The following is a 16,358-nucleotide window of genomic DNA, read 5'->3' on the forward strand; positions in this document are numbered from 1 at the left end:
CATAAGATTTTATATAGGCTCTTTCGTATACCGACAAATTGATTTTTGCCAAGGAAGACACAGGGAATGTCTCCAAATAATATTCTCTGACTGACAGTCTCTTCCTTTCAGCATCATAGCAGCAGAAACTTTCTCAGTGTCTCACAGTTTTTCCAGACATCTTTCCTTATGAGTTACAGAAGTGTTAATATAATTTATTTACAGTTAGTGATTAAGGATAAAAGGACCAAGTGACATGCCTGCGGTCGTGAAAGATGCCTTCTTAAGGAGACTTGTGTATGGAGGTTTTCCAAGTCCTAGGCTAATGACTTACTCCACAGGCCACCTTGTCCACACAAGGGAATAGAAGATGATAATTTCATGGCCATGGGAACACAGAAATCACTTTTCACCGAAACATGAAAAGTGAATAAAGCACTGGTAGAATGCTACTTTCCAGACATGGTATCAGGGAGGAGCCTCTCACTAAATGGAATTGTTAGAGAAAGTCCTTCCTGTAATGCAGAGTTGAAGGATGGCAGGCCAGGGGACCGCACATGGGGATAGGGACAGAATGCTGGCAAGCCAGGTCTCAGTTCCAAAAATGGAATTAAGTGCATGCAGTAGAGACAGAGGGTTGAAGTGAAGCATTGCAAAATGTTTGGCTTTTCTCTGCGCTTCAGAGTCCCAGTTTATGACATACTGGATCAGACTAATTTCAACATATCTAGCTTCCTTTCTGCCAGCTGTGATCAGCATCATGTACTGCAGAAGAATTTGTGTAGCTTTCTAGACAATAAACACATCTGAAGTAACTTTATATTTAATAATAAATATACAATTCTATTTTTTATAGTTTTTTTTAGGTTTGTACATAGTCTACCAACTTTGAATCTCATTAAATTTTCGACCTTGTTGGTACCTTGAGACAGTTTATCCACAATGTTGTTATTGGTGGTTTTATTTCTCATTCACAGAACTGCCACCTTTTACTGTGTCCTTTACTTTTCATTTCCAAAGAGCAAAAGAAAAACAATGCTGATCTATATTTTCTGTTGCATTCATTATTTATAAGCTTCTAATTATGTCTTTTTTTTCTGCATGGAGTGATCCAACAACAGGCCATATGCATTGATGGTCTTCATATCTTTTTAAAGCTGAAGATTTTTCATGCAATCTCTTTTCTGTCTGATTAGGGTTGGTACAGATGGTGCCAGATGCTACTACACTAGCGAAGATCCACAGGGAGTCTGGACTGATAGGACCATTGAAAGAAAACACAATTAAAAAATGGTTCCATCATCACCATCCTCTGGAATCAAGTTACCAAGAGGTAACATCATAATGAAGCTTATTACACATTTTATGTTATACCATGGGAAAAAAGAAACCAAATTACAGTAGGCAGCAAAAACAAGTGGCTCAGACACGAGACAAACAAGTCACATGCATAGAAGCCAAGGAGTTGACTTAAATGCCACTCTCTTTCTAAGGATACATTGCTCTGTTTCAGGTGTATTATATTACATTTTCCATAAAAATGTGTCATAGAGATTTTTTGAAATTTAGTAGTACAGTGAAGAGAACCTGAAGTAGAAATTAAATCTTGAATGCAGAAACATCTATTTTTTAGGTCAGCTCTCTCCCTCTCTAAATATTTTATGTAAGCCATACAAAGTTTTGATGAATTTCCTGTATTTGGAAATTACCATGTCATTACCCTCAGTTTTAGAACACTGTTTTATCAAAACTACCTAGTCATATTACACAAAAAATCATGCTTTTCATATCATATGTTCTCATGGCATCCCATGTAATGCATCTGATTTTATGAAACTAGATATTATGTGTGAGCCAAAAAGTTGAGAATTTCATTTATATAAGTGAAGGTTTTCCAAGGAAATCTTTCTATTAGTTCTTTCTTGACTGAGCATATTCAGAGGCCCATGAAAAACCTCTTAATATTTGTGTTGCTGGGACGATTTTTAGAGCCCTTTCTTGTGCCAACAGTAAATCAGAAGTCAAAATTTTAAATTTAAAGGAGTGCTTTGAGTATTTACCACTCTGAAAAAGAAGTGGTTTGAGAGCAGTTTGTCAGTAGATGTAAAGTATAAATATGTTTGATAAACTTTAGGAATTTAGTAATTATTCCATAGGCATTTTTTCATCCTTAGTCACATTTTGACCTAGAGCACTTGAATTCCTAGTATATCATTTGATTCAGATAAACAGGAAACAATCTCTGTAGCATATTTTTTGCAAGGTAGAATGTTTACAGTGTTATGGTAGAAGTGCAGGCAATATTTCAATTCAAAAGTGAAATACTATTAATTATTGATGGAAAACTCGATTTCTTGCTGCTGCTGCTGCTGTTTGTAAAAAGTGCCATTAATGTGGAATATTCTAAAACTAATTTCTCCCCATTTTCTTTCAATTTTTTAAGCATATAAGATGCAGTCAGATCTGATTGCACAGGATATGCATAAAATTACTGCTATGCATTCACTTTGTACTTGCTAGTGAATGAACCTTTGTCTTCTTTTACTCCTTAATAATTTTTTACTCATGCAGTACTGTAGCTAAGGTGCTCAAAACATTGATGCAAAACAAGCTTTAATATCCTTATTTTACACTTGGGTGAACAAAATCACAGAAAGCTGAAGTATTTTATCCAAGGTCATCAAAGTGAGTAAGTAGCACAGTTGGGCAAAAAATTCAGCCAACTCTTGTGCTGTGGCCTAAGTCTTGCCCAGTGCTGTCATCCATATCAGCCATTGCAGGAATCCTTGCATCTACAGGGAATTCCTGGGTGCCTAAATAATCATTTACCTTGGCTGATAGAAATTTTGTCCAGAAACATAAAGATCTAGATTAGGATGCTTTGAGTTTCTATGTTACATAGCAAGCAGAAAACTATTTAGCCTTCCTGTATTTCAGTTCATTTCTGTAAAATGGGGTTCAGTTTTTTGGGTTGGAATATTTTGAGACTTGATTATTAGGATTTGAGAGAGGGAACTGATTTCTGGAGAAAATAAGATCTGTGTTGGTACAGAACATGACAGTGGGTATAAAATAACCTACTTTGTTTATGAAGCAAATGGTTAAATTTGTGAATTTTCATCTAATTTTGTAAACATTGTTTTTACAATATTCATGTAGAACATTGAAAGAAAATTTTTGCTTCCTACCAAGAAGCTTGCTTTCCTAGTGTACCTTTCCCCTCAAAGTTTTTTCCATAGACTTCTAAGCATCTGTAAAGCACAAGGTGAAAACCTCATGCATAAAGTCGTTCTTGCATTGTAACTTTGAGATCTGTATAACTTGAGTACCATTCCTACAAACACCTGTCTGTTAAAGTTTTAGCAACAAGCAAAGCATTTGCAGAACTGCTTTTTTTGTTTTGGTTTGGTGTTTTTGTGTTTTCCTGTTTTCTTAGTATCACAAACCAATGAGTCTGCGTATTTCATGTAAATGCTTTCATTTTCCCAACTAGGCAATAAGGAATTTCTTTTATTCCTGTGCTGGCTGGTGTGTCGTTACCTTCGTTCTGGGAGTCTGTGATCGACACAGTGACAACATCATGCTGACAAAAGCTGGGCGCATGTTCCACATAGATTTTGGAAGATTTTTAGGTCACGCACAGATGTTTGGGAGCATCAGAAGGTTAGTATCTCCAGTAACACCCATGGTAAACTTTAAAGAAGTGTTCTGAAATTTCAGAACCTTATCAACTCCCATTAAAAAAAATACAAATGAGGTAATGCCTCTTTTTCTTTCAGAAATTTCCACAAGAACATATTTTTATTGTTTCTTAAAACCTCAAAAAAAAATGTAGGAATGACTGGAAAAGGAGTTAAAATATGTTGGAGATCCTCTTTCAGCATAAAGGAGAAATCTAAATCCTTGTTTGGTCAGAGGTTTGAATGATGCAGTTCAGTGACCAGAACAGTAGACTGGCCTATGACAGAAGAATTCTGATGTTCATCAGTTTTTTTCCTGACAGAGAAGTGTTCCTATAATGGATCCAAAATCATACATTTATCTAACTGATAATACAATAATAATAATAAATACAACTTTTTCCCCTATATTCAGAAAATAACCCAAATTTTCCAAATAGACATTATGACTCTGTGGGTAAATTTGCAAACTTTTTCACGGTCTTTTGAAGCTCTGGATCCCACCACACCAAGCTCAGGGGTTGTTTTGCAAATATCTGATTTACCTTTGTATCTATCTGTGATGTAACTGTCCCCTGACAAAGATAAATAAAATAGTGTGATCATGTATCCAAGCTCCTAATGTGAACATACTATGAAGGCATTAATTGGAATGGAATAAGAATAAAAAGGATAATATAATACCAGTATGTCCAAAACACAAAGCAGCTGTTAAAGCAGAGTAAAGAATGGATGAACGATCCCTAATAGTGACAAGATGAGTAGTGTGTGTATGTCTTTCCTCTATGTTTCCAATGTATCAGAGCTAATTGTTCTTTTTTTTTTCTTTAAGCTGGCCTTTGACTGCTCTAGACTATCTCAGTGTGTTAGACAGACATAACAATGTGGGAGTATTGATATGAGAGAAGCTGATGAGGATAATAAGTACTTCTAAGCCAGGCAGTCAAAAGATTTAGTTGCAGTGCTGAGAATTATCATCCATCATTCAGGATATGCTCCCTTAATCCTACTTATTTGCTGTGGAAAGAATATAGCAGAACAGAAAAATAAAAACAGATACTCATGCACACTCCTTGTCAAGTGTTGCATCCTTCTCTCCAGCAAAACTTCTTTTGGAAACTAACAGGAATTTCCTTGAGTATTAATTTTACATAAGCAATGAACTACTTAGTTGAGTGAGCAACAGGGTGAAGCAAATATAGGAGGGGAAACAACAACCAAATTTAAACAGAAATCATGTAATAGCAATAATAAAAATAGATATTAATTTTACTGTTTTACAGCTCAGTTACCACATCTTCTTATTAAGACTATGAAAGTGACTTCCATAAATAGCAGCCATAATAGGCACTTCCATAAATAGCAGCCTCTTTTAACTGTTTCTGGATGCAGTGTATTGCTTATAAGCTATAGAATAAAATCATACATTTAGGACCTCCATTCATGGACTGCCCTCATAATTCCTAAGGAATCCTTAGGTCTCCCACGTAACAGCAGGTTGTGAACACCATGGGATAATCGTTTTCCTCAAGCCTACATGCAACTGAGAGATACAGTATCAATGACTGTAGTTCTTATGAGCTGTATGCACCTTCATGAACTGTAACATATTATTTTTAATACAGGAACACTGGGATATCACATTTTCATATCTCACATTTTTAAGGTTCCCTCAAAATTTGAAACTCTCAATGCTATTTGTATCTACTCGTTCCCACAAGGAAAGGCCTGCAATAGGGTTAGCCTCTGGCTTCTTTAACAGCTCTTATATTATACTTTTATTTGATTTCTTATTAGATTTTTATTTGAGTTCTTTGCACCCTCAGCATATAATACTTGTAAAATAATATTGAAAAACCAGTAGCACAATGGTGTCAAACCTTTAGAATTATTAGTGCTGACTCTTGGGGGTTCGTATAGTAGATGCCTTACATAAAATTGTGAGGTTCTATAGATGGCTTTAAATAATGAAAAGCTTCTGATGCAAACCCCTATACATGTAGTTGTTCTTTACACACATCACACAGGCAAGCTTTTTTTTTTTAAGGAAAGAATGAAATCTATGCAAGTGAGCGAAGGCTTATAGAAAAGGCATCCCTGTCTGAACAATAATTTCTTACAGAATTTAGGAAGCTGCTTGCCACAGCTGTCCATTTTCTATTCTCAGGGAATGCTTTTTGCCATTACGAAACCCTAATTCCTCATAAAACTTCCTGAGGATAGGTTCTCTGCAGTGTTCTGCACAGGGAGCGTTTCTTCTGAAGTGCAAGGAGTACTTTGGCAGCTGTCATGCACGGGCTGCAGTTCTTTATATCAAATCCAATATGAGTCTTCAGAGAACCTTTTGAGGTTGATCTGATTCATGCAGTCATGCTCACTTTTGTGCTCCTGATGTATAACACCCCAACAAGGGATTCGTTAACTTTTCTAATTCCGACCCTCATCTTTAAATGATATCCAGTAAATCTACTCAGTTTTGATTCCAAGTCACGCATCAGTTCTTTCTGATTTCAGATGAAAGAGGAATCAGGAACTTCCTGTCTTTGGTACTTCCATGTACCTTCACAGTGCAGCAAATACTTTAAATACTACTAATAACCTGTCTTTCCTTGCATTTAGGAGCTAATATTTTGGAGGTCTTGGAGGGAGACATATGATGTATCAAACCAATAGCATAATAACAGAGCTTGGCAGAAGAATTATTCCCAAAGTCCCACAGGGAACTTTCCTACTGAACCATGAGATTTTATTATCTTTTTTCTTTTTTTTTTTTAAATCGTACTGGATGACACATTTTGTTAGTGGTAATAAAATGCTCCTTTCATTCTCTAATCCAGCCTCCACTTTTGACCCTACATTCCTCAAAGGAGGCAATTCTGCAGGTACACTTCAAACTGTATGAAGAAATGTTTCTTGTTTAATTTCATATAACTGTCTTATTCTTCCTCTACTGAGTATCCTGTGGCAATCATCTTAGACCCATTCCAACTTAAATAGGTACAACATTATCCAGGTAATCATACAGGACTAGGTCAGTCATCAAATGGTTTGGAAGAAGGTGTCTGGCTTATGGTTGTGCCTGCCATGCTTTCTTTGGCTTTTGTTTTCTTCTTTTCAGTTCTGACCAGTTCCTTTGGAACATTTATCTTGGTGAATTAAGCAGGAAGAGATTTATTTAAATCCTGTGCTGACTGAACTAATCCAAACTTCTGCAGTCTCATCCTCCCCACTACCAGTCACTTCCAGCACTGTCATCTGTATTTTTTCAGTCAGTGATGTGTGGTGTAAAATTTGGTGGCAAGATATGAAGTAGTCCAGCTCATGCCACACTGTAAATTCACTGTCCATTCTGTTATTTAAATATCAAGTCATCCTGATTATAGGCAGCACTCACTGGCTGTTCTTTTCCCTGATCAAAATCACAGAGATTCTCTTGTCTCTTTGCCAAACTAATCCTGGGTCTTGGCATGGTTTTCCCAGAAAATCTGTTAAGCTGGTTTCCTTCTACAAAGTTAATTACTAGAGGCAGCCTAACTATTCCATTGGGAAATTCCAGTTATTAAGGAAGTTTCAAAAATATGGGAAAATTATGTTTCCCACACTTTCTTCCCGAGTCAATGTTTTCTTACACTGAAAAGTACCTAAGAAATTCTGAGCACATAGAAATGTAGAAGTGCCCCTTTTTATTTTAAAAGTAAAACATATTATTTTTAGTGTTAATAACCTAAAATTAGTGTTACTGTCTCACTGGAAGTGTTTATTTGAAAAAAAAAAATTCTTTTTTTTCAGGTATTTCTTTCTAAAACAGAAATGTTGGCACATGGACATGGAAAAAATAAGTTGTACCTGCATTTTTTGGCTATATCGTATCTACATTTGTAGCTGCTTTGACAGAGGAAGAGCTGTGTGCCTTAAAGTGCTAAACATGACCGCTATGTTACATTTTTAACACTTGGACATACTTGTGAAGTGCAGGACATGTTTCCATCCAAGCAGGAAAGAATGAGCCCAGGGCTGCAGGTTGCAGCGGGTTCATTCATGCAAGTCCATCACTGCAAGTCCCAGATCCCTGAGGTGGTTTTGATGGTAGACAGCTTCTAGGCACAAGCTGTTGTCAGGGTGTTTTGTTTGTGTTGCCTGCTGCTTGGAGTGCAGTCTAATCTCCACACTTGGTTGCCTGTGGCTGTGTCCTTCTTAAGGTTCGTGCCTTTCTGGTTGCAGGTCATATGATTGTGCCCCTCGAGGTCGCTGGGAGGTTGAGGATGTGCGAGGGTCGGCCACCTGGAGCAGTAAAACTGATTGACAATCAGTGAGTTTACCTCACCTCTTTCAAGTAATCCAGTCAAAGAGGATTTTGCCAGTATTTCCACCTGAAGCCTATCATTGCTGTCTTGGTTTTAAGAGTTTGGGTGGCTGGTAGATTGGGAGGCACAAGAGGTTGAGAAATGGTTAACGAGGGCATGAATGTAGTTACTTTTTTCTTTAATTGCTCCAAGGCATCTGAAAACTGAATTTCCAGCTAGGCAGAGTGGGAGTAGCAGAATTCATTTCAAGCTACCTTTTCCCAGGTTCAGCAAATTGATAGGCTATTTACCACTATGGGTCTAGTAATGTGGGGATTCAGAGCAGCTTTACGAAGAGGTGAGTTTATAAACCATCTCCCTCAGAATAGGGCAGAGCTTTTATCTCATCTGCTTGACAATCAGGTCACTGAAAAATGAGTTTAAAGTAAAAGGCTAGAGTGTGGCCTCTTGTTAAGTCAACATTTCCTCATCTATGTGGTCAAGAAGAAAACTGGCCTCTGACTTCAGTAATGGCCTAAAATTTTACTCAGCTCATAAGGAAGAGCAATATCTTGGGATACTTTGAAGCAATTTTGAAATCAGATTGAAGTGGGAGAAAGCAGATTTCAGTCGAATGACTCAGTTTCTGTAGTCATTACATAGGTAAGGGTTTGTTAGAGGTGAAAGCAAAAAAAAGGAATTTCAGTCTTGACAATTGAAAATGAGTAAATAGAGGTGATGAATCCATTGTTTGCATGTTCTGCCTTTTATTTTAAGAGGAGCTTTAGTTCTATTTAAGTCTACCAATGTGCCAAACATTCTTAATGGACAGGTGTGTGTGATGAGATGCCCACAATTATCTACATATCACCAAAGCTCATATGTTTGCCAATCATTTATATTGAATTACACAAATGTTTCACTCAGATACATTCTAAGTTGTGCTGTTTAAAGTTAATTATTTGGTTTGGCTCTGTGAGGTTTGCGAATCAGGCCTTTGCATTTTTTCACCAATACCATGAAGTCATAAAGCAGCTTTTAATCCACCCTGCAATAATAACACTTTATAAGTTATTTGAGCATCTGTTTCACTGGTCAAATATATTTGCAGTTAAAATTCAACTAAAATACACTTCCATAAACAGAAGCAGGAATTGTTTAGTTGATGCTGTAATGGGGTCTGCTTTTGGTGGTAAGCACCTCCCTATTTTGTTTGACAGCATGAACTTCTTTGCAGACTTAAAAGTCACTGAATCAGACAATGACAGGAGTGTGGATTGATTATAACCCCAGACTCCAAAATAGATTAAGTAAATGATCTGCAGTGGTCTCAATTCTGATCTTTCAAAGTGAGCTTTACTGATATGAAAGAGAATCAAGTCCCACAGAATGAGTTACTGTTTTTTGTTTTCTTTTTTTTTTTTGTCTTTATGTTGGAGGAGCTGTTGTGAAGGTTTTCTGAAGATAAGATAATCTGGCCCTTCCCACTGAGAGGTGTAAAACTGTTTTGCCAGCACTGCAAAAAGAGAGCTATTGCTCCTGGGTAAAGAATCCCACCTTCCTCAGCCTCTCCTCACAGTCACGTACCACCAACATTGCTTTTGCTGAATTACTCCAGTTTAGCAACATCTTTCTTGTTCTGGCAGGGTATGACTACTAAGTACTAAGTAGAAGATCTTTCAATAATAAGTAGAACCTTTTTCTGTTTGGCATCTTTCAGTCTTTTTATTTGTAACCAGTATGATGGGATGGAGAATGTATTTCTTCATGTTTTTAGTAGAAGTCTATTGTAAAAGGTTTTGACTGTGAAAAAAGTTTGGATTAGCAGTTTTTTAGAAGGGGATCTGAGAGTTATTATTATGGTCAAGTTGAATACGAGTTGATAAAATACTGAATTGGAAAGCTTGAAATGTGAAGTAATGCTTTTGCTTCATGTAACACTGGGAAAACTTCACATTCAGCTGGAATATTTTTAACATTTTACTTTTAGATAGATATGGATAAGGAGTCCAGAAAAATTACAAGGAGTCCAGAGAAAAGCAATTAAAATTATCAGACATCTGAAAAACAAGGCTTGAGAGAAAAGGTTGGAACAATTGTCTACAGGAGATTGAGAAAGACAGTTGATGCCTGCTCAGCTGGTGCTGCAAAAAAAACTCAGGAGCCGAAAGCTGGGGTGAGATAAGAAAGGGTTTAATTATGCCAAGGCAATAGATGTTACACGGCGCGCGCGCCCGGGCTGTGCCCAAGATGTTACATTTATAGTAATATTTGGCCAATCCTAAGTGTGTCCACCCTATAACTTTTGGCCTGGTCCACCCCCTGGCCCGCCTCTCGGAATTGGGTCTGGGGTGCTTTTTGGGACCCTCCCTTCATCATCTTCATCTTCTTCGGGGTACAGAGAGCAGAGTGACCCAGTTCTTTGACTCTGTCCTGCGGTTTAGGCCAAGATACAAGCGTTCTCCAAACAAGACAGGCCTGCCTTGACTAAAAGACTAAACATTTTCTACTAGATATGGGGGTAGGGTGATAGGGGGGGTATGGAATGGGGTGAGATGATTAAGGAATGTATAAACTAAGGGATACTATGGGGAGGAGGGAGAAAGGGTTTCTAAAATCTACTTCTATTACCTATAAAACTTATAAGGTAGAAAAATAAGAAAATCATTATGGGCTTAAGGCATCACAGTAACAGTCTGAAAATACATTAGAGGCTGCTGTAAAGGAGATGGGATCTTCGTGTTCCCTTAGGAAAGAACAAGAATTAACAGGATGAAAGCATAGCAAGGGTTAGATTAGGCATTAAGAGAAAAAACACTGTGAGGGAACATACTAGAACAGAAATTTGATAGGGAGGTTTAAGAAGAATTCTCTCAATAAAAACCTATGAGAATAGGCTAAATAAGTATCTCAGAAGCATGTTTATAATTTAACTTGTGCTGGTAAGAAGAAAAATGGAGTATCTCTTGTGGTCCAGACATATTTCTTTATGAACCTTTATGTGTTTGCTGGAGATGAACCATGTTGTGCAGTTGTTCCCTGTTTCATTCTTCAATATATAAAAGGAATACCACTGCTTATGCTTTTTTCTGTTTCTACAAATCTATGTGATTACTATGATTAAATATTTTCATTTGGCTTAGAGAACTAAGCACTCATGTGCATTTATTTCGCGTGAGTGCATTCTTCAATAAGCTTTTGGCTTTTGCTGCAAAGGATGTCAGCAGTCAAGCACTTCCTAAAATCTTTTCCTCTTTTATTGGATACATCTAAATTCCACATAGTCATGCTGAATACTATCAGTCACTCTTGACTCAGCCAAAATGGTTTTAAAGCAGTCAGGGAATATCTGGGGGCGTGTGCTGCTGAGCAGCTGGTTTGAAATTGCACAGAGTTCTGTCTGGTTTCTCACGCACTGTCCATATGACAGCTTGGCCTACAACTGTTTTGATCTCATTGTATTAATGTGTGTGACTTGCACTTTTCCATAAGTACACCATTGGGAAGTTTAAATTGGATCAGAGTAAAAGTCATTTGTTGTTGATTATCTTACCTGCTTTTAATATGAAGGGAAGTCAGTGTATCGTTCTTAAATGTTCTGTACTGTGAGCTTCACAGTAGGAAAAACTAAAACCATTGTTGACTTTACAAGCTTTGTTAATCAGTTTACATCTAGTGCTTCATAACAAATCCTGATGATCTTACTGGTTTTCTAGGAATGCAGCATATTTCTAGCCTAGAGTTAAGTCCCAGTAAATGTTCCCATCACCCCAGACCAAGTTTATTTTTGCATGATGATCTCTTCATTTGCTTGAGGTTTCCTTTCTTCCTTCCCTCTCATGACATATCATCCAAACATTTGTAATCTCCAGAGGAACTGTAAAACATATTCCCATGAAAATCTTAAATCTCTAAAAGCTGTACATGAGAAAAAAAAATAATAAAACCACCATAAAACCAGCCTTGCTTCTCACTGAATGGCTTGAGTAAGCTCTTTTGTCACAGGCATAGTAAAGTATAAGTCTTTTAAGTCCAGGACTGCAATCAGACTCTGTCATAAACAGGAGTATTGCCTTTTTGACTGATTTCCAATATAAAACCAAAGGGTTCATTAATCTCATCTAGGGCTTCAGTGGGAAGGAAAAAAAAAGAAGGAAAGAAAGGAAAGAAAAGAGTAGTTGAGTAAGGTAGGTTTAATGATTTTGGGAGGTTTATTGGCTGTACATCTTTGGTCTTTGGTCTGTCTCAAGCCTAGTTCTCTCAATGAGGCTTTTCTTCTCTAGAAATAATGGTATCTGACATTACAATTACACAGTAGAGGTCATTCAACAATGCTTCAATTCCATATTTCTTTGGCACACCATAAAGAAAAGAAAAAAGGCTTTTGGTCTACAGAGAAATAGTAAAAGGCTTTTACTTGAAAATACTTCATCATACCAGTTTTGTTAAACTGATGCCAGTCATTTCTTTAATTTGATGGAGGCAGCAATTTGTAATCCATACAGATTTTAGGCCAAGGGGCTCTTGTCCCATTGGCTGTTGCACAGTCATTGGTCATTGAACATGCTATGCATGTAAAGTATTACAGGCCTTAACTGTGATCTTGAGGGTGTGTTTTAGGGTAAGAGGTATCTAACGTTTATATCTTGTAGATAACTTCACGTGAGCAAGCTGCGTAATAGATTTAGGTCCAAATGAATATTATTATTACCAGGCCTTTGGATGCATTGCTTATCTTCTGAATAAATGCCATCATGTGTTATGATCTTGGCTGTGTGCCACAAAGAAGGCTGTCAGTGAGAGATGTACTGGTTTGAATATGGAAATACAGCCTGTGCACCAAGGTGAGGTTCATTTGCACATATGTGGGGGACGTGGTACATTGACAACATCAGGGCATGTATTGCTTTTTTCCTCATGCAGTCTAAAACAACCTCTGTTGTTTCCTGATGTAAATTTTCCCATGTATGGTGGACAGTGACTGGACTTGGCTATTTGTAATTTTGCTGGAGCAATTTTTAGGCTATCCCATGTTTTTTTTATTTTCCAAAGGGGTTTATGAAAGCAGTAAGGAATATTTTGCATTTATACAAAGACATTGCGCCTGTCAATTGGTTTTTCAGAATCCTTTATGTACTCTTCAGTGATTAAGCATCTCCTCCCACTGAAACTTTGTTTTTTAATACTATTGTGAGAAATGACTGTAGTTTTCTTTCTAGTGGGTCTTGTCTCCTGTATTCTAAGTTGGTTTTATGTGTTGGTTTTTTTTTTACGTTTAGATTGCAAAGAGTTCCCTTTATGACCAACCAGTTTATTTAGACACACACGGGACTGAAGCTTCAGCATCTGACTGAGTGCAGGTGTTACCTCATGGGGGAGGCTCTGACCACAAGGCCTTAAGCAAAACCAGGGAAATCAGATTTCTGCATCATATTTTGAGGTTAACAAGGGAAAACAGGCCTACCACCTTAGAGGACAGTGATAAATGATACTAGAAATTTAAGAACCTTGTAAAAATGTTTTATATCCTTTTACAAGTCAAATTAATCTACAAATAAAATACTAAAATATCAGTTGTGTGTTCAAATGGATCCTTTTGCAACAACAGTAAGAGAATTGACTAATGTTGCAGTGATTACATTATGTGGAAGTTGGCCAACAGCCCAACCCAACGATGTTAAACACCATATTTCTTCCAGTAAAGTAATTTCTGATTGCAGTATCTGTTTTCATCTCAAGTAGCTCAATGTGGGAGACTTGGCCTAGCTCTGAAAAGGCTGTGTTTTCATGGTGTGATTGTGTCTCTTGATGCAGTTGGACATCAGAAATTTTGAAAAAATACATAACATTTACAGCAGTAGTTTTGACTTTGGAATACTTTAGCCCAAGAACAAATTTGGGTTTTAGATATTCTCGAGATGGTAAAATGCTTTCAAATTAGGATTTAGATTGGACTTCTGTCCATAGATGAGTCAAGATGTTAACGTTGCTAAGTTTCTGGATCTGTCTCTCTTTCCTATGGGCTTCAGCAAATAGACTTCTGTGACTCTTACTGTATCAATGTATTTAATACTTAATATCAATTTATTTAATACTTAATGTCTATTTTAAATACTACTGATAAACAAAAGATGAGCCAGAAGATGGATGAGTGAGTGAAAGAAGATTCTGGGAAAATCTTGCTCTTGGAAATCAGTAATAGACACAGGTTTGCAATTCTCTGAGAGCTACAGCACAAAACTACACAATAACTATGTAACAGTCATACTGTATTATAACCCTCACACTATGAACTCCTGTCTGGCATCATTGTGGTGGTGCTTTTTTAAGCGACCTTAAAACACTCATTTCACAACAATCATACAGAAAAATGTGGAAGAAAATTACTATTGTGGGCCTTCACCATGCCTAGTACTACCTATCTGAAATTGAATAATATATTTAAAAAAAAACAAGCAAAAACCACCTTAATGGTCTGGACTGCTTTGAAGGTGAATGACAACCATGGGAGGTCTGGATTTAGAGTTAGCTGCCATGTAAACTGGGAAGAATTTCCAAACATAAGATGGGAAGGCCTCAAGCATTTCTTGTGACTAAAACTTCCAGCTGCAGCCTAGAATATCATGACAACTTGTTTTTCTTTCTACAGTTATAAAAGGCAAGCATCTTTATGGGAAAATTAGGAAAACTCTGAGGAAAACTAAAACTGTTATTTATGAATGCGTCAGGAAGCAGAGTGTGTTCAGACTCGGCCCGTGTTTGAGGTTTTAGCAAGAAACAGACACCCGTAAATTTGCTTCTGCATTCAAACTTCCAAAGAATATTTGGTTTATTCAAGTCCATTTTGAATTAAGAGTTAACACACATTGTATATTGCCTTGGAATAGAGCCCTCTAATCTGTTTACATGCCTCTGTGTACACAGTTGTGGTGAGTAAATCACTGCAGTAGTTTTTTCTGTGTGAGGATGCACTTTATCAGGCCTTTCTGAAACTATGGAATGATAGGATTGTTAGCAGAAGCCTGGCTAATCTGTTTTCTTCTGCAATAGCATGCCATAGCCACAAACTATACCAGTGATAAGAAAAAAGGCAAGCCATGTTGTAGGATTCTGCATCTTATTTACTCTAGGGTGAATACAGACTAAATGTTCAGACAACCAAACAGTGTATTTATATTCTGTTTTAACTTGAGTCAGAAATATCTCTTCAGAATGGTGTATATTTAATGATAGCACCATACCTGTTGGGTTTTTGTTGCTGTCGGATTGCGGAGGTATAGGGTTTTTTCTTAAATTCCCCTCTTGCCTAGTAGGGAGTTGATATTTATAACCCATCCTCTTTGAGAACAACTTTTAAATATTTCAATACCAGGAGAGAATTTGCTTCCAGATTCACTTTCAAGCTAGAGTCAAGAAATTAAAGCAATGAGAGTTTAAAAGGAAAGGCAAAGAAGAGCCAGAAGAGAACACCTGTTCGGTTGTTGGATTTCTCAGGAGGAAGCTCTTGCTCTAAAACCTGTCTCTGCCCCAATTAGTCAGCGGCACCAGGCAGAGCAATAGAGATTTCCACACCAAGGAAGAGAGAGATGAAATAATGAGGAAGGTAATACCGGGAAAACAAATGTGAACAATGAGTTACAAATATTAACTGTCGTGCATGATTAGCTGTTTTCGGTGAAATTTCTCATGTAACTGTTCTCTTTTCAAGGGACAGGGCTCCCTTCATCTTCACATCAGAGATGGAGTATTTCATCACGGAAGGCGGAAAAAGCCCACAGCGTTTTCAAGAGTTTGTGGAGCTTTGTTGTCGAGCTTATAACATAGTCAGGAAACACAGCCAGTTACTCTTGAACCTGCTGGAGATGGTAAGAAGCTCGAGGATGAAACCAAAAATCTATTTCCTCTGGCGTTTTCTTCTCTTTTACCATTTCACTGCTGCCTCCAGTAGTGCTGTGATTTGAAGAGGCATCAGCTGCACTGCTGGAAATGTTAGTGCTGCACTTCCTGTGCAAAGAAACTATCCAATTTCAGTACTAATTTCTGAGAAAGGAAAAGCTAAGCTTCTTGGTGTTTTTCCTTTTTTAAATGTGTTATTTTTTACAGAATAGCAGAAAACTGCAAACAAAGCTGGGTAGAAAAAAATTCACATTCAAGAATTTCACTTAGCCCTTTTTCTAGGTCTTCAAAAATTCATTTACTATTCCTGTTTGTGGTTACAAGGCAAAGTAAGCTAAATATTTTACAGAGTGGGTGATTTGACAGTACATAGCAGCACTGCAACTACAGTGATGCCATTAGAATGGTTTTTTTCACATTTTTAGAATCACAGAACCATTTCCACAGTCCCTTCTTAGGATGACAGACACAGGAAAGAAGGAGCACCCATACTGACACAGGTTTAAAAGTCCTTTTTATG

The 16,358-nt window shown here is 37.2% G+C and overlaps 1 protein-coding gene across 1 annotated transcript in view; it reads left to right on the forward strand.

The window, feature by feature from the left end:
- Window positions 1-16,358, forward strand: part of PIK3C2G (phosphatidylinositol-4-phosphate 3-kinase catalytic subunit type 2 gamma) — a 206,943-nt gene that overhangs the window by 134,131 nt on the left and 56,454 nt on the right. The window contains exons 22-24 of the mRNA XM_027699722.1: window positions 1,176-1,312; window positions 3,473-3,642; window positions 15,651-15,807. Of these exons, the coding sequence (XP_027555523.1) occupies window positions 1,176-1,312; window positions 3,473-3,642; window positions 15,651-15,807 (464 nt within the window). The remainder of the gene's footprint in view (window positions 1-1,175; window positions 1,313-3,472; window positions 3,643-15,650; window positions 15,808-16,358) is intronic.

This window comes from Neopelma chrysocephalum, unplaced genomic scaffold (genome assembly GCF_003984885.1).
Source record: "Neopelma chrysocephalum unplaced genomic scaffold, ASM398488v2 Primary Assembly neopelma1_139, whole genome shotgun sequence".
Classification (NCBI taxonomy): domain Eukaryota; kingdom Metazoa; phylum Chordata; class Aves; order Passeriformes; family Pipridae; genus Neopelma; species Neopelma chrysocephalum.